This window comes from Lytechinus pictus, chromosome 17 (genome assembly GCF_037042905.1).
Source record: "Lytechinus pictus isolate F3 Inbred chromosome 17, Lp3.0, whole genome shotgun sequence".
NCBI lineage: Eukaryota > Metazoa > Echinodermata > Echinoidea > Temnopleuroida > Toxopneustidae > Lytechinus > Lytechinus pictus.
The window spans coordinates 21,076,725-21,100,980 of record NC_087261.1 but is presented as its reverse complement, the minus strand read 5'-3'; the positions used below and the strand labels follow the sequence as shown (position 1 = coordinate 21,100,980).

Genomic DNA, 24,256 nt, shown 5'->3' with positions numbered 1-24,256 from the left:
GGCGTACGGATGGGGGCCAGGCTTAGTTCGTGACAAAGAAAAGGGAAGAAATGGATTAATGAATAGGGGTAAAATATTGTGTTGTTTTCTACATATGTCATAATCTTAAAAAAAAGAAAGATTTTTTTTAAATGTCTTGGAAAGGCCTGAATTTTTGCTCGCACGCAATGCTCTCCCGTAACTTTTCGGGAATATTGCCCCACACGCCATGTTTTGCCCCCCCCCCCTTAAACTTGTTTGCCTCATTGCGCCTCTGAGTGACATTGTAAAAAAAGAAATGAGAGAAACATCCCGAAAGATATCATTGCACACAGACGACAGAACCATCAGAACCATATATCATTTGAATTCTGATACGAGTTCGTTTAATTAAAGGACAAGTTCACCCCAACAAAAGGTTGATTTGAATAAACAGGGGAAAATCCAACAAGCATAACATTGAATATTTCATCAAAATCGGATGAAAAATAAGAAAGTTATGATATTTTAAATTTTCGCTTTATTAAAAAAAAAACATGTTAATGCACATCCTGGTCGATATGCAAATGAGGAGACTGATGACATCAACCACTCGCTATTTCATTTGTATTTCATTATATGAAATATTATCATTTTCTCCTTATTGTCAAGTGAAGGAAAAATTGTTTCGAGTACTATGGTTCAGTCAGGTTGATCCTTATCGTCAAATCTGTTAAGAATTAAATGTTTAGTTCACACAATAACAAAACAAAACAAAATAAATAGTGAGTGAGGGACATCATGGACTGTCTCACTTGCATGTCAGTGAGATGTGCATATAACATCTAATTTTTTTGTGAAAAATAAGCGAACATTTAAAATGTCATATTTTTTTATATTTTACATCCGATTTTGATGAACTTTTTAGCGCTAAGCTAATTTGATTTTCTCTAATATTTAAATCAATATTTTTCTGAGGTGGATTTGGTCTTTAAAGACAAATTGTCGTTTTAACAATTGAAAATAGGTTTAACGAATATTTACACCAGATGACGGGTTATGCCGGTAATTCCCAACATATGGCTCCATTTATTTGCTTAAAATGTTGCTGACGTCAGAAAAAAAAATATATATGTGACATCGTAAGACGGTATCCTATTGACATGAAATATGTTGCTAATTATACCGAATGTAAATAATAAGACACTCGTCCATGCGAATGCTTAATCATGGTAATGTATTTGCTCTCTCAAGATTTACGAGATCGTGCCTGAAAAAATATGATTGATTAAGAACTGGGTCACAGTAGGTGTGATCTAGTCTGGTTTACACCAGACAAGGTTTATTAACCTATACTCTGACTAAATTAAATCTTTTTTTTAATTAAAATGTCTAGCTGTAGGGCATTATCAAAAAAAAATCGTAACGTTTTCCGTCCTGCATTCTCGAGCAGTTTTCCAATCTATACAACACATTTTGAATGAGTGTGACTTGGGGGTATCGGCCTTGCCAGACGCAATTCCAGGGGAGGGGACAAAGGGGAGCCCCCTTTTTTATTATGCTTTAGGGGTGTAATATATGTTGTTTTCTCTTTACCTTGTACCTTGTTGTCATTGAAAGAGTAACTCCCCCAAACTTATAATAATAATAAAATAAAAAAATAAATAGTATATATTTAAATAATATATCTGCTAATTGAATAATTGATAAATGTAAGATGAAATAATGATAAGAAATATAATAACAAAATTAAATTTAAAAGGAATTGACTCGCCCCTGGGCATTCTAATATGGCATGTTTTTTCACAGAGGTTCTTCCACGGGCGGATGCAGGGGGGCACATCCGGCCCTTGACCCCTCCCCCCCCCCATATATGAGAGCCATAATTATAATTTATAATGTAGATATGCCGTTCTTGCACAAGTTTCTGTTTCTGTTTATGGTAACTCCCGTAGGAACTCGGCAGGACAGCGTTTTGCTGGTAAACGCCAAGCTGGTATATAAACCAATTACCTATAGAAAACATTTTACGTCAAGATTAAAGGACAAGTCCACCCAAACAAAAAAATAATTTGAAAAACGGAGAAAAATCCAACAAGCAAAACACTGAAAATTTCATCAAAATCGGATGTAAAATAAGAAAGTTATGACATTTTAAAGTTTCGCTTAATTTCACAAAACAGTTATATGCACATCCTGGTCGGTATGCAAATTGGCAGACTGATGACGTCACCCACTCATTATTTCTTTTGTATTTTATTATATGAAATATGAAATATTCTAATTTGCTCCTCCTTGTCAAGTGAAACAAAGTCTTATTTCTCCCTGATCATGTGGAATTACCATTATTTTAACAGTTTATGGTTAAGATAAGTTGGTCCTTATTGTCAAATCTGTAAAAATTGAAATATTGTATTTATTCAAACAATAAAAATCAAAATAAATAGTGAGTGATGGACATCATCGACTCCCTCATTTGCATATCGCTGAGTTGTGCATTGAACTATTTTGTGAAAAATAAGCGAAATTTAAAAATGTCATAACTTTCTTATTTTACATCCGATTTCGATGAAATTTGCAGCGTTGTTTGATTATTCTCTATCGATTGAAATCAATAATTTCCTGGGGTGGACTTGACCTTTAATCAGCCACTATGACTGATAGACGTCAGGTGTTACTCTCGGGTCAATTTATCAAAGTGGAGACAATGGCAGAGCGGGGATTCGCACTCACAACCTTACGATTATCAGTTCACTGCTCTAACCACTGGACCACACGGCCCGTGGCTCAACCTTCAATTTTGGTGAAAACATTTGCTTGTCAATTTTTCATCGGGAAAATATGCCCCCCCCCCCTCCTTGGAAAATCAGGGCCGTATTCTGAACATTGTCTTTTCTCCATATTTTATCTTTTCTCAGAGATATGACAAAATCGGTATTCTGGTGGATGTCACAAAAATTGTCATAAATTTCGTCTCTTCTCTTTAGCGCGCACCAAAAATACGCGGCTTTAAATGCGAGGCCTTCCTATTGGCTAGAAGTGCTCCCACTGGGAACTAACGATGATTTTGATTGGTTTGCTTCCGAAAAGATAGGCGGGAACTTTGAGAGATGTGACAGGGAAAAGACAATGTTCAGAATACCGATTTGTGACAATCATAGCGCTGTCACATCTCGGAGAGAAATGACAAAATTAATGACAAAAGTTATGACAGTGTTCCAGAATACCACCCCATTCGCCCCAGGCCATGGATTCTTCAGAAAGTATACGAAGTATATTAGTCTAGACTTTAGGCTAAACACCAACGTATTTTGTTGTACTTGTTGTTTTTCTACTTATAAGACGGTGCATGGCTGAAATCTTGTGATTTTATATAAATTTCGTTAGTATTTTGTTTTGTTTTGTGCAAAGTTCGTTTCGCTTTGTGTAGGCCTTATCAGTTGGGAGGGGGTGATACCAGTTGAGCTCCATGGCTATATACTATTTTTCAAAATACGCTCCCAGCATGGGTCATGCTCTCATAATTTCTTTAACCAACCTGTAAGATTGGCTCAAATATGAATTTGCCCTCCAACTATTGGTCAAAAGAATATTGCATGGAAAGCATTAATTGTGATTTTTTTTTTACCAACAGTTGGTCGATTAATATCTAAACTAATTTTCGGGATTTTCGGGGTTGGTTGTACAAATTCTAAGAGTGTAATGATATTATGTCTGCACAAAAATATTCAACGGTCAACTGTAAATATGACCTCTGTACTTTTTTGCCCCAAAAACTTGTCAAGAATATATACAAAACCATCCAGCTCCTATGGAGGGAAAGATTATATCAAAATACTACGAATTCCTGTGCGTTTGTCAACAAGCGGCTTTCGCTATAGCAACACAGGAAAGGGCAAAGTTCGCACAGTGAGCAGTGAGCAGCTGAATGGAAATGAATGTGGAAAGACGTTATATTTGATGACGTCATTTTATAGAGGTTTAAGGTCAAATGATGGAGTCGGCTAGAGGACAGGCAGAATAATTGAATTGGCGGGTATTTTCAAGGCTTGCAGTCTCCGATATGGGGTCCATGTAAATAAATGATATTGGAGTCTGTGTTTACTATAATGTGATTCAACATATTTTATCATTCTACATTCTTTATAGGCGCATGCGTCATCATAATACATGCTTTTCTTCCTGTTTTTTTAACAAGTGCACACCTAGTTACTAATAATTCATATAGCATTTCAATTTATTTGAAAGCAGGATAAAAGAGCATTGAAGATTAAATGCCTTGCTCACGGGCATAGGTGCCGCGGCCGGGGATCGAACCCCGGACTTTCCATGTATAGCCAGGCGCCTTAGACTACCCCGGACTTTCCATGTATAGCCAGGCGCCTTAGACCACTCGGCCACGATCGATCGATCAATCAACCAATAAATGTTAAGGGGGCACTTAAGCCGGATAATTATTTCAGATGTATGGGATTGGACGAGGAGGAAGTATCAGTTATTCAAGAAATATTTGCACATACCCCCAGAGAATGGAAAGACAGATTAAGAAGGAATACTTCAGTGGACGGCTTGAATATTGAATTTGTCTTTTATGAGAAAAAAATTCAATTCGACTCAGTTACTTCCAAAAATCTATATAGAGGGTGTATAAAACAAATTGCTGAACAACCAGTTAGTTTTCATAACTTAGCATTATTATATAATCTGTCAAATAAAGAAATTGAGAAAACATTTTATCGTCCTAGATTTAGTACGTTGGATAACAAATTGAGAGAATTTCAATTTAAAATGCTATACAATATCATCTTTCTGAATCATCACTTATACAGGTTTCATTTTATAGCAAGTGATACATGTTCCTTCTGTAGACAATACGAAGAAACATATAAGCATTTATTTTTTGAATGTGAAAAAGTAGGAGATTTGTGGGTACGGAGTAGTAATTTGTTTGGCCTTCCAATTCTAAAAAAACTAAGCTGGATGGAAATCCATATTGGTCTCGAGGAAACAACCGAAAACATACAATTACTTAATCATATCATTTTGCTAATCAAATATTTAATAATATATCAAGGGAGAGGGAAGGGTAAACCACCAACTCCTGAAGAGATAAAGGAAAAGTTACTTATTAGCAAAGAAGAAGAAAAGAAAATTGCATTAGAGCTTAATACGTTAACGCGACACTATTAGAAATGGGAATATTTAAAGGTTTTATAAACATTAAACAAAATAAAAAGGATGGGAAAGGGAGGGGTGCCCCTCGTCTGCCCGTGCATTTTTTTTTTCTCTCTCTCTCCGTTATGTGTATGGTGTTTTTTTTTCTGTCTATTTCTCCCGTTTCTTGTTGTTGGTGTGTTAGTTTGTTCAGCTTTGGGGTCTGATAGGGGGGGGGGGGGGCTCATGGGACGGGATAATGCTCATATACATTCATTCTTTAAATTTGCGTAGATGTTACGTCTTTGTTTTATTATTTGCTTTATAGCTGCATACATAAGTTGTTGAAATGTTATTTTTGCATGAGTTCAGATTATGTCTCTTTTCTGATACAATTTGCCTGCTATGTTTATTACACTGTTATTTAATCTGTGTATTGCACTGCTGCAATTATCATTTTGTTCTATATTTTCTTGATTATGTATGTATGAAATTTATTTGAATGAATAATAAAGATCACTACAAAACAAAAAATAAATCAATCAATAAATCAATCAACCGGCCAATCAATCAATCAATCGATCAACCAATAAATCAATCAACCAATCAATCAGTCAATCAGTGAAGAATCCTTCAATCAACCAATCAATCAACAAATCTATCAACCATAATCAATCAGTCAATCAAACATTCAATCAAACATTCAATTCAATTAGTCAATCAAACATTCGATCAACCATTCAACCGATCAATCAATCATTTGATCAATATTGATCAATCAGTCCGCGTCTATTGATATTAGAATATGTTTAAGTAAGCAAACAATTCATAAATTTTGTCCGATAATCAATCAATCGGTCGATCAATGGACTATAAACAGGTTATGTAATAATAATTAATAATAATTGGCATTTATATAGCGCTTTATCAATCTACGACTGTTCAAAGCGCTTCACAATTATTATTACCCGATCACTGGATTCATAGCATTTCAAGCTGCCTGTTAGGCGCACACTTGCTAAACCAACCACAATGACGGTTGTTTCCTACCGGTACCCAATTAGCACCTGGGTGAGAGTGGCAAAGTGTGGATTGACGCCTTGCCAAAGGACGCTAGGCCATGGTGGGATTCGAACACACGTCCCTCTGATTACAAGGCGAGAGTCAGAACCGCTACACCACGGCGCACAGTGGGCCAGAATGAACCCAAAGTGCGCCAAAACCCATTATTCACACATTTGTACGATTAAATTTGGTAGAATTCAATAAAAGTATTTTCAAATATTGATGACGTCGTTAAAATACTGTTTTCTGATTGGCTGTTAACATTTGAGAAGAAATTACATATTTCTAATTCTACAATAAGTTTCAAATTTTCATAAACTAGTTTTAGAGAAATTTCAGCAATAATTTAGCATATTAGCAAACAGCAAACACACAAACAGGCAAACAAACAAGAAAAGTCTGTGCTCGGGGTACAATAATTCAATTGGTGACTTGAGTATCGCTTAAAGAGGGCGCCCTACCATGAATCCGGAATTGTAAAATCCAAAGTGAAATTGTAAAAACAAAAGTATTTTCATTCCCTGGGTACAATGATTAACCACACCTACATGAATTAAAATGGATTGATACCAGAAGTGGACAGTGAAATCTTTAAAATAATGATTCCAGTGATAAATAATAGAGGCCGGGTCCTCTGCAGGTTAATCAGTACAAGGCCCTACAAGGCCTATCTATTTCACCAAGAACGGCGTATACAAAGTTATTCCGAATCAGAGTCTCTCTCTCTTCTATCTCACCAACTATTATGTCTTTGGTGAGAGGATCTTTTAGCATACTTTGAACATCAGGGGAAGAGGCTGTGATTGTTGTACTCTTAAAAACTTGCTACTAATCACAATGTCACCTGTTACCATTAGTCTGTGGAATACGTATAAAGTCAATGAGAGTCATAAACCAAACTATCCTTGAAATGATAATATACACTTCCTTCTTGATCGATAGTAACAATTATAGCAAATTTAGAATGAGCCAATAGATAAACGAATTCATACGTGTATGTGAAGTTACAAACCCTTTTGGGGGGATAAATACTAATAATAATAATGATTGCGAGACAAATGAATACCCTCTAGCGATTATTTCATTCCGCAATAATGAACCTATTTAGTATTAATGATAATGCAACTTATACATGTAATAGAGCCCACGTATATCCCATCTCTGTCCTATACACATTTTCATATTTTGTCAGAAAACTGCGTGAGACATATCACATCCCTAGTCATGTGTGTTATATTGATATACAGTAGTCCCTACTTTGTTTATGAACAACAAAACTAATATATAATCTTACCCGGGAATCTTACCTTAAGAATGAATCTTCTCAGGATGTCAGATATGGAACACGGGATGGAACAGTTTGGCATCAAAATGAAGTTGTGTTACATGTATTATTATATAGTTAGTGGAATTGGAAATGAAAGCTTGCCTTAACGTATGTTTAACGAAAATATTTTAAAGGCAGACACCAGTCACAAGAGCCAGACACTTGAGCCAGACATCCCCCCCCCCCTCCCCTCTCTCTCTCTCTCCCAGCACGCGACGGGGAGTTTGTGTAATGTCACCCGCAACGTTCGGCAAGCGCATAATGGGACACTAACTTGGAACGATTTTTGTGATAAATACGGCGAACATGTGGTTGGAAAATTGGTTATATCTCCAGAAAATGCACGTATATGCAGCTAAATTTGGTATCAGTGTAAAGCATGAACTATAACAAAGACCGTCATGATAATAACAGCGCAGCAATCGGCAGCAATTTGTAAAAGAAATGCTCATGAAAAAAAAAATTGCTAAAACCCCCCATTGTCAAATGGTTTCGTCCAAAATTGCCTCTGATGGGATTATTATTTTATCTTGAAAATCTCTGATCACTTAAAACAATTATTTATCAATGAGCACCGTGAATAAGAAATAAATTAAGCTATCCATTTTGTTAAAACAGTGAAATATCTAAAACGTGTCATTTACACATGCGGTAGCCGTAAAGAGTCATTTTCCGGTAATATTGAATAAAAATGGGCAACTAATAATCAATTTAATGGAGAAATATTGTATGGAGGCATTCTACAGGTTCTTATCCTTGCTTAGAACATGAAAAAAACAAAATTAGTTTCATGACCAAAAACCAGTTTTGGCGCACTTTTGCTCTCTCCTGGCCCACTGTGCGGCGCTTCCACGTACCGTCCGTGCTCTTTTGCGAACTAGATAAAAAATTGAAATAGATAGCCCTCCAAATTCTCTAAACTTCACTCCTCTTCATTCTTGTATAGCTTCAACCCCGATCCCAAGATCCGTCACACATTCTGGTCTGTGGTGGTAGGAGGTACCTTCACATGGACAGCTGTTTACGGGGTTAATCAGAGTCAGGTTCAGAGATACCTCACCTGTGGGGATGTGCGTGTTGCTCAGAGGTAAGTTCGGGTCCGCCTCTTTCAATATCACGTGAAAATGTGGAATACAATTTATTACTATTATCATTATTATGATTATTATTATTATTATCATTGTTATTATCATTATTATTATTATTATCATCATTATTATCATTATTATTATCATCATCATTATCATCATCATCATCATTATCATTATTATTATTATCATCATTATTATCATTAATATTAAGAAATCCCCTCCAAAAACGAGATATTGTGTGCTGTGATGACCACCATCGATTCCCAGCCTAGACCCTGTGTGTCCGGAAAAATAAAATGAATTGTTTTTTGATATTACAAGCGGTATTTCACAAAGCACTTGAGAAATAGGTTTAATGATAGTTCAAATTCCGAACATTTGTTATTGGCGTTGTTGAATTGTAATTATTTCGTTTTATCTTGATACCATTATGTTATTTCTCTTATATTTATGACTGTATTGAAAAAAAACTTTAATGCAAGGATTTATTTTTTTAGTTGCAGTTAAAATTATGATTGGTCAACTTACAGAGTAGTTTCACACCCTGTTTTACACTCTTAAAACAAATCAGTCAATTTGACTAGACGAGTAGTCAGCTGGGTGCAACTGATATGTCTCGTCACATTTCTGACATGATTATATTCTAGCCAGAAATAACTCTGTTCAAGACAAGTAAAATACGACTAGAAAATATATAGTCAAAATGACTAGAATAACAGTTTCACCCAGCTGACCCTATTAACAAGTCAATTTCGACTGATTCGATTTTAGAGTGTATGGGCAGCGGAATCAATTTGAATCATTGCTGACAGAATCTCTCAGCCACACAACTTGGGGTGACAGAGCCTTCTTCATCTCTGGACCAAAGTTGTGGAATAGCCTTCCTCAATTTATCAGGAGAGCAGAGACCCAATCAACTTTTGAGTCTTACCTGAAGACTTTTCTGTTCCCCACTCCAACATTATTGCAAGAATAACTCAATTGTAGCATTACTAGGACAGTACTTGAACTGAATGATGATCCTAAGCTCTGTTTAAAGACATTGAAATTTGTGAGATATTTCCTATTTTTGAGCAAGCGCCATGAGCGCCCAGCTGAGGCGGATACCGGCGCTATACAAGAACCCATCATCATCATCATCATCATCATCATCAAGTGCAGGGGGCAGGGGCCTGGGAACGATTTTTTGAAGAGGGGATGCTGGTTTGAAAAAAAATTACAAGCCCCCCCCCCCCCAAAAAAAAAAAAAAAAAAAAAAAAAAAGTTTTCACTCCAAATTGAAGGTGATTTTAGTCAGCATACCAACACGTTTTCATATACGGTTAATTATGAAGAAATAGAAATAGAATGAACCACTTCCTGCTCTTCTGCTCCCCGTAAATAGCCTATGATAAGATTTTAATAATTCTGATTTAGGTTCACTCAATGACCAATGTCTTGTCCACTTTCATTTTATTTAGGGCTGTTCTCTACGCCATCATCGGTATGCTCTTCGTCGTCTGCTTCGCCTGTCTCTCCGGCATCGTCATGTATGCTTACTATGCTGACTGTGACCCCTTCACGTCAGGCAAAGTTAGTCAGACTGACCAGCTTGTCCCGTACCTAGTCATGGATATCTTTGGGAACCGCCCAGGGCTACCCGGTCTCTTGGTGTCCGCTGCTTTCAGTGCCGCCCTCAGGTACAAAGTCATGTCTACTCGTACTTTGCTTATTTATTATGCAAATAATTTAATAATTTTGCAAATACAGTGAAAGCTGTTTAGACCTCCCAAGGCAGACAGATGTCATATCGGTCTATCTGAAGGAGTACGATATTTCTTTTTAGGTTTCATGTTTTAATGGACAATTATTCTAGGAAAATTTTGGCATTTTCTTAGTAGGTTATGTTTATATTAAAAGCAAAATTATTTTTCCCTATACATGCTATACGCAAGAGCTAATCTAGACCTTAACGCTTTCAAAGAACCTACCACTAATATCAAAACGTCTTTGCTACCAATAAGGGTGATGCGCTATATGATTTGTTTTCATCTTACCATTGCCTTTCATTTCGCCCATAGTACTGTATCGTCTGGTCTGAACTCGCTCGCTGCTGTGACCGGGGAAGACATTGTCAAGAGGACATGGCCAGATATGTCAGAAGAAATATACACCAAGATCACTAAAATGCTTGGTAAGTATTGATAAAGAATTCTTAAAATGTCACAAATTTTGTAGATAAGACTCTTTTTTTTAAGTTGAAAAAGTCATGAATTAGCTAATCATTCAATTAATTTTAAATGGCATATTTTAGATGATCCACCAAAATTGAATGAAAGAAGGTTTTGCACCCAACCTCGGCCCGTCTTGTCTCTGTCCAATAAAAAATCCAATAAATTCTCACATTCAAATCCTTTGTATTTGCAATGTTTCTGGTCAAGATTCAGTCTTCTATTCCCGGTATATACATTTAATTCTGTCAATTTTTTTCTTAGTGTATTTAGTCGCATAATATCTGTGAATAAAATTTACCCTTTTTTCATGTTTTATTATAATCTTCGTGTTCGGTTTTATTTCAGCTGCATTTTATGGAATTCTGTGCATAGCTATGGCATTTCTGGCATCAGTTATGGGCAGCATTTTGCAGGTACGTCATTCTTTTTGTCTCCTTTGGTTAATAAGTCCATCACTTGTGACTGATAATGAGAATAAATTGACAACAACTTTTCAATTATTTTTTTCCATATGAATAAAAGTGAAAAATAAACCCATAGTACCTGCAAATTCAACTTTGTTTAATAGAAACTACATAATAAAACATTTGTATTTTGAGCTTTTTCCTAAGCTAGTGTCGCGAGGTACCAATCTCTTTCCCTTCAGCTTTCCAAAATCAAATCATGAATAGAGTTCAGTAAATATTATAGGACTAAATCTCGAAATTTTCCGCTCGCGCTTCGCGCTCGCATCAATTTTCTACTTATATACCTATTCTGCTTGAGTTACAAAAAGTGCTTAGAATTTCCATTCTTTAGGTGAAAATGTCACCAAAAAAATAAGCTCAAGAACTGAATCAACACCTAAATACACATTACCTTCTCCTACTCTTCAGAATAGGAATCTTACCACCTGCTCCCTTCACATACTTCTGGCACGTGGTATTGAGGTCCTCAAAATTGACCCAAGTATTGTATCGGGGAGAGAAAGTCAGCCATTTAACTCGATACAGCCATTTGCCTGTAGCCTTAACAAATTTCCGTCCTACAATCTTTTCGATTTCATAGTGTAATTGATCCCCACTGTCACCCTTAGATATGTCCTGTTGTACAGAATGGTTAACATCAGACTGGACATTGTCTGTGAGCCTCTCACTACTTTCTCCGGCTGAATGTTCCAATGGTTCCAATTGAGACCAGTTGCCAATTGGTTCCAGTTAAAACCAATTGGGCAACTGGAACCAGTTAGCAATTGGTTTCAATTGGTTCCAGTTGAAACAGCAATAAGCAACTGCATCTCAGTTGGTTCCAGTTGTTCCAATTTCCCTATTTGAATCCAATTGGAGGCAACTGGTTTCAATTGGTTCCAGTTGAAACCAATTGGAGGCAATTGGTTCCAGTTGAAACCAATTTGTTTCAACTGGAACCAGTTGGAACTTCCAGTTGGAATGAACTTAATTAGTTACAAATTTATTAGCATTTGTACTAACTATTGATCATGCCAACACAGAACCATGGTTATATGTCTATTAATACCAATGTAAAGGGCATTGATAAAATTTAGACTTTTATACATATACATTTATAAGGAGGAGCTTCGTATATATGTATTTTTATTTGATGTAATTTGGTAACAGTTAGTGGTGTACTCATTGTATTTTAATCTGTTAAAATCATTAATTTATATAATATTTATGAACATGGTTTTTACTGCTAACTATTCTAAACATTTATCTTAAACAAGTGAGGCACTTGAGAATGAAAAGAAATGAATATATACATTGTAAATGATGATGAATCACATAAAACATTAATCTGTACACCTTGGCAGATAATATCCAAATCAACTGGTTTCAATTGGATCCAGTTGGGTAACTGGAAAAAATTCCAATTGGAAACAAATTGGAAGTCATTTCCAGTTACCCAACTGGATCCAGTTAGAATTTCCAGTTACCCAACTGGTTCCAGTTAGGATTTCCAGTTATCCAACTGGTTCCAGCTAGAAGTCATTTCCAGTTGGAAGTCATTTCCAGCTACCCAACTGGTTCCAGTTAGGATTTCCAGTTACCCAACTGGTTCCAGTTAGAAGTCATTTCCAGTTGGAAGACATTTCCAGTTACTCATCTGGTTCCAGTTAGGATTTCCATTTGCCCAACTGATTCCAATTGGTTTCAATTGGAAATTGTTACATTCCAGTTAAAAACCAATTGAAACCAGTTGAAACTAATTGAAAACAGTTGGAAATCCAACTGGTTTCAATTGGATTTTGGTCCTGGGAAGTCAAAGACAAGCTCGATTCCGTTTCAATAATCCATCAAGCAATGCAGATGCCCGGGTTCTCCACCACTTGTCGCGAGGTACCCATCTCTTTCCCTTCAGCGCATTCCAAAATCACCCACCATGTCCATTCCATCACAATCGTCATTCACCAAGCCCGAAATCATCGAGTCCGACATCAATATTTTCATTTTCCATAACTCAACCAACTTTATTTTCAGCCCAAGATGGCTCACTTCATTATTATGAACACCTCGTAAGACTAGTGGTTTTTTTTTCAGATGGGATGAACTCGTTGGAACTTCACATTTTAACTAATCACCTGCTTTTTAGTCGATCCTTTCATTTCCTCAAATTTTATTGAAATTAAAAACTGAATCAATTCAAAATGTCTCATCTAGAATACTTTGCATAAAGTTTTTACCTTCATATGGTATCATTATTGATGAATGTGATTATCATATTATTTAGTGTTTACAATAGCTGTGTACATATTCTCTTTGTATTGTCATATTATATAATAGTGTTTGTATTAATTTTGTATGGTTATCATAATGCATGTATCTTTTTAAAGGTATTGTTTAACTTTGTGAGCAGCCGATTAAAAAAATTATCAAACCAAGATGAAACATGTGTACAAGTGCATGTATTAGAACTAATAAACCCTGAAAACAACCATTATTGAGAATGAAAAGCTAAAACTACAAGGCAAACCCCGATTTTGTAAATAGGTGTCTTATAGACGCCTAAATAGTACACATAAGTGTATGGGATGAAATTAAGATGGTGTTTTTGGTCACTTTATATTTCAATTTTTGAAGCACTAAATAATCTGGGCTTCATTTTTGTAACATATCACAGACACAGGTGACAAGTGTGACCTTCTAGCTCAGATTTTTAAAAAGTCAAACCAATGTTAACCAATCACTTTAATCGTTCCCTATGTTTTTAAACTAGGTTAAGTTGAAGTGAAATAAACTAAAATTGAAATTTGATTTACATTAAAAGAGTAATATTTTTATTGTTGTATTAACTCTTTCTCCATTGTTATCCATCCCGTTAGACCGCTCTTAGTATATTTGGTATGATTGGAGGACCTCTGATGGGTTTATTCAGCGCTGGAATGTTCTTCCCTTGGACCAACTCTATCGTAAGTACACCCGTTTTAGGATTGGTTCATTGAAGGGGGGGGGGGTCGCCCCGGATGATGAAGGTGTTTTAATAAAAATAGGAAAGGTACATAAAATATTACTGAATGCTTGAAGGATATCTGTCAAAAGGTATTCCCAGGATACTTGGCCTGGTCGGCACCGAGCTATTTTGATATTACGGCGGGGGGGGGGGGGGGGGGGGCATTGCACAAGATCGTTTTTGTTATCGGGGTATTTCATAATACTACAACTTACCCCGGTCTTTTCACTGTTTTTTTTAAATTGGTATTGATTCTTAATTTTCCCTTCCGCCCCCCCCCCTTAACTTTTTTTAATCATTTCAAGCACGGGGAGGGGAGTTGTAACTCATCTGCCCACCCACTATCTCTGTGAGGAGATGATATGGCCGAGTTGGCTAAGGCACCTTGCAGGGGCCGCGGGGGGGGGGGGGGGGGGGGGCTGGGGTGCTTCAGCCCCCCCCCCCCATTTTTATCTAAAACCTTGTACAAAAATGTAAAAATGACCATATCATTGTGATTTTTTGCATGGTCAGCCTCCGCCCCCACTTTGAAAACCGTTCCGCGGCCCCAGTATGGAACTTTAAACCTTATAAAGCAAAGGCATTTTATCTACACGACAAAGTTTTTATCGTGTGTCAAATAAAATGCTGGAAGCACTATTGGTTATTAGATTACGAAGTACTCTTTAAAATGAATAAATGAATAAAAGAAAACAAATAAAAACAATTCCTGTGACGTAACAATCTCTGGACAATCCTCCGCAAACACAGGGTGCTCTGGCCGGACTCTTCAGCGGACTCTTCCTCTCATTCTGGATCAAGATCGGTTCCCAGATCTACCCACCGCCCGTGTACAAGCCACCACTATCGACCGCTGGCTGCCCCGTAGATAACTTTACCATGTACAACACCACAGACATGATGGGGACCAGCGAAATGGTGACGTACACGATGCTCAATGCGACCACGCCCATGATGGAGGATACGTACAGGTAATCACAGCGTGTGCACTAGTGTATTGGTGCCCCCCCCCCCCTTTGGAGGGGGTTGAAATTTGTTATATATATCTTGTAAAGGAATTTGTTTTGTGTTTCAACATCATATTTCATGAATATTCATTGAATATCTAGCCAGTTGATTTTTTTTATACTATATGATTTTTTTTATGATGGTTTCGTTTAAAGGGGATTATTACAATGACACTATAGTAATCACAAAGTCCATTACATCACGGAATACATACATGCGTAATGTCGCGGACATAGGGTAGTAGTAGGATTATATTTTATCTTACACCGCATTCGTGCAGTATACTAAAATGAATTGAGAGTAAAAGGTGAAGATAGCGTTAATAACGGATATGTGAAAATTATGTGGAAAAAAAAATCATTTTGGAATGATTGAATTATAAACCTGTTTTCCTTAAAAATAATAGTGATTAAAACTTTCATTTCCAAAAAAAAGAATGACAGGTTGAATATGTATTATCAGGATGATTAATGTTTTGACGATGTATTTCATTTTATTTTCAGACCTCCCATTGCAGACCTCTACGCCCTCTCATACTCTTGGTACAGTGCTGTAGCTTGGCTGGTGACAATCACTGTCGCCCTCATCGTCAGTTTCATTACAGGTAAGTTGGACAAAATTTGCATCGCTGAATGGTCTAGAAATTGGCTTATATGTCAGTGTATTCTGTTTTTGTTGGGGTTGTTGCTGTTGTTTATTTTTTTGTCTTATATTACGATTTAAAATTATTATTCTATGACTGTGTGTTGGCTCAATTTGTAGAGCCTCCGTGTCACAACCAGGAGGTTGGTATTTTAACCCTGGCCGCGTCAGACCAAAAGACGGTAAACGATAGTGAGTTGCTGCTACCCTGTTTCGCGCTCAACAAGCAAAGGATAGAGCTACGTCGATCTGGTGCTGCACAGTGGCTGCCGGGCCCATGATTAATTGGGCAAAACAAAATAAGATTTCTGTTTTTGTTTCGAGCAATGAAATATGGATTTCCGATTTCGATGTTTGTTTTCTCTGGGTCGGCCTATCATAATGACAATTTAATTCTGGTTGCATCCTAATGTTAGCCTTTCCTGTGATATTGCTTTAATATAATGTATTTGCTGTTTATCCATTTGTGAAATTTAAGATTGCAATACTTGCTGTCCTGTGCTTTTATTGCAAAGGGAAATAAATGGGAGTTAAATTTAATTCAATTTTTATTTCATTGATTGTAGGTCGAACCAAACCAGAGGATTTGGATCCTATATTGTACTGTAGCGTGGTAGACACCATGTACTGCTGCCTTCCAGAGAAGATCAAGCGAGTCTTCAGATGCGGAATGGAAAATTATCAGCCACCAGAGGTATGTCCCAACGGTTACACTTCGTAATTCCGAAGGTTCATAATTCCGAAGGTTCTTTATTCCGACGGTTCGTAATTCCGAAACACGTAAATTGCCTATAATACATCGATGTTCGTTAATCCGAAAACGTAAAAGGGTTCGATAATCCGAACACTTGTGGCGTTATTCCGAAGGTTCGTTATTCCGAAGGTTCGATAATCCGAAAACGAAATAAGGTTCGATGTTCCGAAGGTTCGTCAATCCGAAAACGATATAAGGTTCGTTGTTCCGAAGGTTCGTTAATCCGAAAACGAAATAAGGTTCGTTGTTCCGAAGGTTCGTTAGTCCGAAAACGAAATAAGGTTCGTTAATCATTAGTTTTCGGACTAACGAACCTTCGGAATTACGAACCTCATTTCGTTTTCGGATTAACGAACCTTCGGAATTACGAACCTCACTTCGTTTTCGGACTAACGAACATTCGGAATTACGAACCTCATTTCGTTTTCGGACTAACGAACCTTCGGAAATACGAACCTTCGGAATAACGAACCTTCGGAATAACGAAGCTTCGGAATTACGAATGTATGCGGTACCAACATGATTACCCCTCTGACTCTTTCCGTTGAATTATGTTATTTTGTCTTGTTGGTAGACACGACATGTTTATTTTTTTTGGTAATTCATGTTTTATTGATCCTTTTCATCCAGAATAAACATAACCAAACATCCGTGATATAGCGGATGACATAATAAGATTCAAATGACGTTGGTATATAAAATAAAATGTCTCACATACAAAATCGAATAACATGAGAAGGCAGCTATTTGTTTACAACTAAACAGTCGGGCGCTTGGCCTATGGAGGAAAAAAACCGTAACAAAACAGTCTTCTGCTTTTAGTGCTTCTTTATGGTATTCAAAATGATGGCCCACTTGGTAACGAATCTGCGAGATTAATTTTGCTCCGGTCTTACTATCCCAGAAAGCATAGGGTTAATAATAATAATAATAATAGGCATTTATATAGCGCCATCTATCTAGAAATATTATATTCCGAGGCGCGTTGTTATTATTATTATTACCCCGGCTTTAGCTCGAGATGCCTTACAGCGCTCATGCATTCAAGGAATTAATGAATTACCCAACAAGTGGGGATATGACATCATCAGCCCACCTAATGAATATTCATAAAGACATGCCTAGAACTTTTTTCACCGGAATAATGCACATCTTTAAAATTCAATAACTTCGTTATTTGTTATCTGATTTTGATCAAATTTTCAGCATTTAGCTTTGTGAATTTTACTCTATTTATTGAGGTATTAATACCTCCAGCCTGGACCATCCCTTTAAGAGTTTTTGGTTCAGAATAATGTAAAGATTAGGATTAGGGTTTATTTAGTTTTGGAGGTTGGGTTGTATGTTTGACTTCACGTGCAGATTTCCATCGGAACAATATTGTCGCCGGAGCTAAATATCATGGATCCGTCGTGACCTTCGCCCTTTATTCAACCCTCCTACTTTCCCACCCCTTCCCTGCCTAGTCCAGGAAGGGAGTAGCTCACTTGCCAAAATTATACTGCATATTTTCCCATTCACGCGAATCTTTGAATTTTGGTAAATAAACTTTCTATGTTATTGCGGCCTTTAGATTTGAATCATTCAAATGTAGCTGTAATTTCTGTATGGAAAAATCACTCTTGACATTCTAATTAAAACGTACTGATGAAAAGATCTCAAATCATGTAACATGCAGTCAATGAAAACACTTCATTGCATATTTTATGCCCGGGGGGGGGGGGCACTTCCATTCACTAGTGGATCCCATGCGCGACCATGGGGTCTCGAAAAGCACCCTAAACACGTAATTTCCATATTCTGAAAATGCACCCCTTAACAAGTATTGGCGTGTGAAACCCTACCCTTAACAAGTATTGGAAACAAAACGATCCTCTTGGCAAATATTCCCTGATATGAACCCCTAAACAAGTACAGGAATGTTTTTATTGTTACGGGTCCTTCGGTCGTCGGCTTTACCTTATTTGGTTTAGTACGACCCCAACTTCTACACCTCGCGCAAATCGGACTCTAAACACGAAGTGTTGGGGGCAAAAAGGACATCCTTTATAAAACATTTTAATTTTGTTTTATCATCCCCGCAAATTCGACCCTAAACACGTAATTTTCCTAGCGAAATAGATACCCTTTTTTCATTATTTTTGTGTTTTTGACACCCTTATCACGTTACGTACGTAACGTGCCCTATCGTGAAAAAGACATCCTTTTTACGTGTTTTTTTGGTCGCGCATGGTATCCACTCGTCAATGTAAGTGGCCCCCCCGGGATTATATGTCATATTATGTGTAAATGGGAATTATGGCAAGTAGGGGTATACCGGGCAGCGTTTCATCAACATTTTCATCCAACAAGTTGTCAGGTCTGACAACTTTCCTTGAGGATGATCGGCTGAGAGGCACTCACACCATGGTTACTGTCGGATAAAACATTACTTGTCTGATAAAAAGTCTGGCAAATGCTTTATTCATGAAACCCTCTGGTCTCTTTTTATCATGTTTATTGTATCAATCCAAGTCTCTTTCTCTCTTTATATCAGTGTTGTCTCAATTTTCTTTCCTAATTCACCATACCCCACACCGACCCCATTTGCCTCATCGTTTATTTTCACAAATGAATTTATGTAAGCAGAGTGTCATGATTGTTTTCGAATCCCACCATTGCTTGGTGTCCTTAATTGGCAAGTCCTTCATCAAAATTTTGTCACTATCCACTCTGATATTAAATGGCCTAGGAGGATGCGGTATCCAATTTAATATGCCTAGCATTTGAGATTGGAAACCCTCGGAATGCTCACCGGGGAGTGGAAAAGGTACATGTATTGTGTGCGGGCATGCCAGGGTCTAATAATTATGGTAATGATATATCTATAAAGCACTTAGGTTCGTTGTTCACATGTTTATAAAAAGGCGTATTTATCATTATTATTATTATTATTATTTATATTTCCTCTATCTGTTAGGACATTGAAGGAGAGGCGAGCGATGAGCACAAGTACACCGCAGTCAAAGGGGGACCTGATAACGGCGTTCAACTCGAGAACGAAGAGCCCGCCGCCAACGGTAAAGGCCCTATCGATGACGACACCAAACTTTAACCTTTGACATGTCGTCTCATTAGTAAAGTATGATGTTATTGTAATAGACATGGTAGATGAAAATATCTGTGTATGTGGTTGCTCGTACAAACTGATTATCGGAACAGAGAATGCCAACGTGCATTAAACAATATCAGGGTCGCTATATAAAATATAGTTTTAGAAAGATGTGAACAACATATAGCATTTTATTTTATTTCCAGGGTTGCAGAAAGAAAGGGAAATATTCGATTAGTGACAGGTACCCTTCTATATAAAAACGTTTTAATATTCTTACGTTTTAAATACCAGAATAAAAGGGGCCATAGTTTCGTTTCAAATGTCCGCAGTGTCATTTTTTATCAAACTGTCTGTTAAAGTGATGGACAATTTTAGATCATAATAGACTGTAATTTTTTTTATAAATGATACGACTTGTAAATATTCGCGATTGTGTGAAAAGGGAAAAGTGCAGCGCCAGCTCTGCAACGATTCTTTGATAATTTGCACATTGTCTTTGTTCTGTCCGTTTAGAAAGTTAAAATATATTTCGTTGTGAAAGATTTTGTTTGAATGCTTAACCAATGAATTTGTACATAATAACTCCGATCCATCATTGTTTCGTTTTGTTCTTTATACCGACAGTAATGATATTGTTTAATTATTGTACGCCTACAGATACTGCAAAATATTCTTGAAGATAAAATTACATCTCTTAAATAGACGTGTTATATCTGTAGAGTTGTAGTGGGACTTTATACGATTTTATTTTGCAGTCATACAATGGCAGTTTCTTAATTGCGGAGTGTGCGATTGCGATAATTGAGGTCAGACGCTTGCTTTCCAACTGCCAAAGTATCATGTCAATTTCCAAGTCTGTGGGTAAATCCACATTAAGAAAAACACCCGAAGTAGTTCCTCTATATGTTTTTACCGTTTGTGTTTTTACCATTATTAATGAATAGCTATCAGATCGCATTGGCGGGATAAGGTTATTAGACTGGGAGGTTCTACTCCGCCTCCTCCTCACCCCCCCCCCCCCCCCGACTGATTCGTTTACATGTAGATAATTATGATAAAATCGATCATGATAGTGATGGCGCTGGGGAAGCGGTGGTGGTGGTGGTGATGATGATAATGATCTGATGATGATGATGATGATGATAACGACGACGATGTTGATGGCGATGACCATAATTAGTGATATGTGTGCGTAGGTGTAGAAGGCTCAAGCCACAATCGCTCCGAAGCAGACTACCTCACCAAGACATATTTCATAAAGATTTGAGAAGTATGTTTATTAATTTGTATCAGGATGTCTAGAGATATATTATGAAGTATATTTTTACTGATATTGGCTTCGCACGACTGATAGAAAATACTGTATCTTTTCTGCCTATCAACGGATAATATATCAAATTATGAGAATCGTGAGAATATTGCAAGAAATTCATGAAATTGCAATGTTAACACACCATACTTCGTGTGCTACCACCGTATGGCCATGAGCAGGATGGTACTGAAAATTGCACAAACCAGTTAAAGATAAATTCCAGTTGTGGGGACGATCTCAAAATGACTTTTTACAGAATTTAATATAATGATCACCAAAGTGTCTGTTTGTATGAATAAAAATATGTGCCAAAGGATTCTGGAAGAAATTGTGTAATTGCTGAGAAATAAGCAAAATAAGCGCGGATTCTGTCACTTCCGTCGGGTCTTTATTCCAGCAATAATAATACACTGTCCCACGTGTGTCTATCTGTGTTGGCGATCTTCAGTGTGATCGTTTTTTAGCTTAGATATTATGATTTCACAAAGTTCAGTTTATGTAACTGTACCAGATCTAGATCCACGATGATAGAGTAATACTTAACCTTGGTTTTACAGACTTTCTCACGAAATCAGTATTTTACTGCAACTACTGTCATTTAGCTTTAATAACAATTTGTCTTTTAAAGTAGATTGTTGATAGATTGCAGTATGTATAATAACTTTACTTAAATGTCGATATCGCACATGTGGTATTGTATATACTGTATTTGATTTTTAGGTGTATTATGTACAATGATAATTAATAATAGTGTAGTTTATACCTATGTCACGTCATCGCTTATACCTAGTTTTGATAAATGTAATCCGGATAACATGAATAACCCTTTTTTCTCTTTCTTTAACTTACATGTATGAAATGTTACACATAAGCATGATAAGTGTTGTAGGTTGCACTTGGTAGTTTACACTAAATCTAAAGGGGCTGTCACACTGGGACCCGGTTTCACAAATAGTTACGACTATCGTAACTTTGCCATTATGCCAGCTACCATGGTAACAGGGCTCATCAGCCAATCACAATGGCAAATTTACCGCAGTTGTAAAGCTTTATTAAACAAACCCCAGGGGAGCGTTTCGTCAACTTTTTTGTCTGACAAGTTGTCAGATCTGGGGCCTGTTGCAGAAAGAGTTGCGTTCATTTAATCGCAAGTCAAAATATCAAGCGCAAGTCCCGAATACGGGTGCTTCATTGGCTGTAAATCAAGTTGCGCAAGATTTTTTTTGCAACGGGCCCCTGACAACTTTTCCTGAGTTCGATTGGCTATTAAAGGACTGTTGCTATAGTAACTGTCGGATAAAACATGACTTGTCGGATAAATCGTCCGACAAGCCCTTTCATGAAACACCCTCCAGAACTATTTCGATATCAAGAAAATTATTGGTTAACAAGAGCTGCATTATCCTAGTAAAAAAAAAATTAATGATAAATCGGCTTGTCAGAGTATATATCTCGGCACACGCCGGCTTATTTCATTTAGGAGTGGCAGGCCCTTTACCATTGCCAAATATTTTGCTAGACAGGGTATACAACCAAAATGCCTCATGTTATTATGTGTTCAAGATATTTCTGAATTTCATTCATTTTAAGCGAATAACTATCATACGCTGTATAAGATTTATTTTAAGAATCTTGGCAAACGTAATGTTAACCAAAAGTATCATGCTGGTGACACGTGGAAACAACTTCACGAAGTGTACAGAGGGGCCAAAGAACGAATTTGAAACTGTTTGGGGCTATTAAAGCATGCGCAAAATCACAATTTGATGGTAGGCCTATATTTCCTTTTTTTTGTGTGCATGGTTGTAGCTATAGGCTGTAGCATGAACAAATAATAACAACTTGGCATCCGGGACTTCTCTGTCGTTGCAGTGCATTTCCTACCAATGGAAAACACTGTGAATCCACGACACTAAGTGCTGAATATGATGGATAACAAAAACAAAGTCATGTTTTATTGTAACGTGATACGCAAATGATTAATGGTGCCGAATTTAGTCTTTAATATATATATTTGTCTACAGTCACGCTTTACCATTATTTTTTCGTCATTAGTCACGGTGTGTTTACCAGCAGTTTGGCGCGTCGTTCCATAAACATGGAGAGGAACTCTATAATCAATTTTAACTGGTATTTCAAACCGTGTTTCTGATAAAATCTCAATTTTTTTAAATATCGTAATGGATGTTCATAGTCGGTGGTGTTACGACTAGAAAGTGAATTTGTAAATACTGTAATGACGTCGTACGTCTTATTTTTTGAAATCCAATTTCTCTTTTCGAACTTGCAGTGAGATTTACACGGAAACATTTACATTTGTTTGAAACTAAGACATTGTGCATTGAAACGTAGTGACAATTGCAACAAATACTTTTAATGAAATGATGATGAAGGTGAGGAAAAATAAAGGAGTGTGTTTTCATTTTCTATTTATTTGATCGTTTTTTCTCCTCTGTGTTGTTGTGTAATCAATATTACGTCATATGAAGTACATCATTTACTTTGTGAACATCTTCAATCATTCTTATTATATTTTTCTATAACATATTCATTTAAAGATAAAATACCAGTTGTGGTGACGATCTCAAAATGGATTCGAACAGAATCAAATAAAATTACCACCAAAGTGTTTGTATTTATAAATAAAAAGAAAAATATGTGCCAAATGGCGCTGGAAGAAAATGTGTTATTGCTGAGAAATGAGCAAAATAAGCACGGAATTCCATCAAATGTCGGGCATTTTTTTCCAAGCAATATTAATACATTGCCCCCACATATACTTTTCTGTGTTAGTGATCATACAAATAATAGGTTTCGAGCTAAGATTTCATGACTTCACTAAAATACGTATACATGAATGTACACGATCTAGATTATATGATAATAATGGTGACAATTAACATTGATTTAAAAGACTCTCTCGTGAAATAATTGTTTGCTGCAACTACTTTCTTTTACCTTTAATTCCAAAATCATAATACATTTTTCTTTTTATTTTATCCGATAATCCCCAGCCTCAGGGTGTCACCCATATTTCATCTTCTCCTTCCCACCTCTCTCCTCCCCCTCTTTGTCTCCTCTTCCTCTCATTCTCGAATTTATTCACCCATCACTTCATCATTCTTCTCCCATTCAGCTCTTTAATTACCTTGAATATTTTTTTTATTCATGTATTTATCTTACCAAAAGAA

At 36.7% G+C, this 24,256-nt stretch overlaps 1 protein-coding gene across 1 annotated transcript in view; it reads left to right on the top strand.

Moving 5' to 3' along the window:
• The window catches only part of LOC129280810 (sodium-coupled monocarboxylate transporter 1-like), a 45,094-nt gene extending 21,600 nt beyond the window's left edge, over positions 1-23,494 (top strand). Inside the window, exons 6-14 of the mRNA XM_064112536.1 lie at positions 8,451-8,591; positions 10,056-10,274; positions 10,656-10,768; positions 11,154-11,221; positions 14,128-14,214; positions 15,006-15,226; positions 15,767-15,867; positions 16,472-16,599; positions 19,619-23,494. Of these exons, the coding sequence (XP_063968606.1) occupies positions 8,451-8,591; positions 10,056-10,274; positions 10,656-10,768; positions 11,154-11,221; positions 14,128-14,214; positions 15,006-15,226; positions 15,767-15,867; positions 16,472-16,599; positions 19,619-19,753 (1,213 nt within the window). The 3' untranslated portion in view covers positions 19,754-23,494. The remainder of the gene's footprint in view (positions 1-8,450; positions 8,592-10,055; positions 10,275-10,655; positions 10,769-11,153; positions 11,222-14,127; positions 14,215-15,005; positions 15,227-15,766; positions 15,868-16,471; positions 16,600-19,618) is intronic.
• Positions 23,495-24,256: the final 762 nt, after the last annotated feature.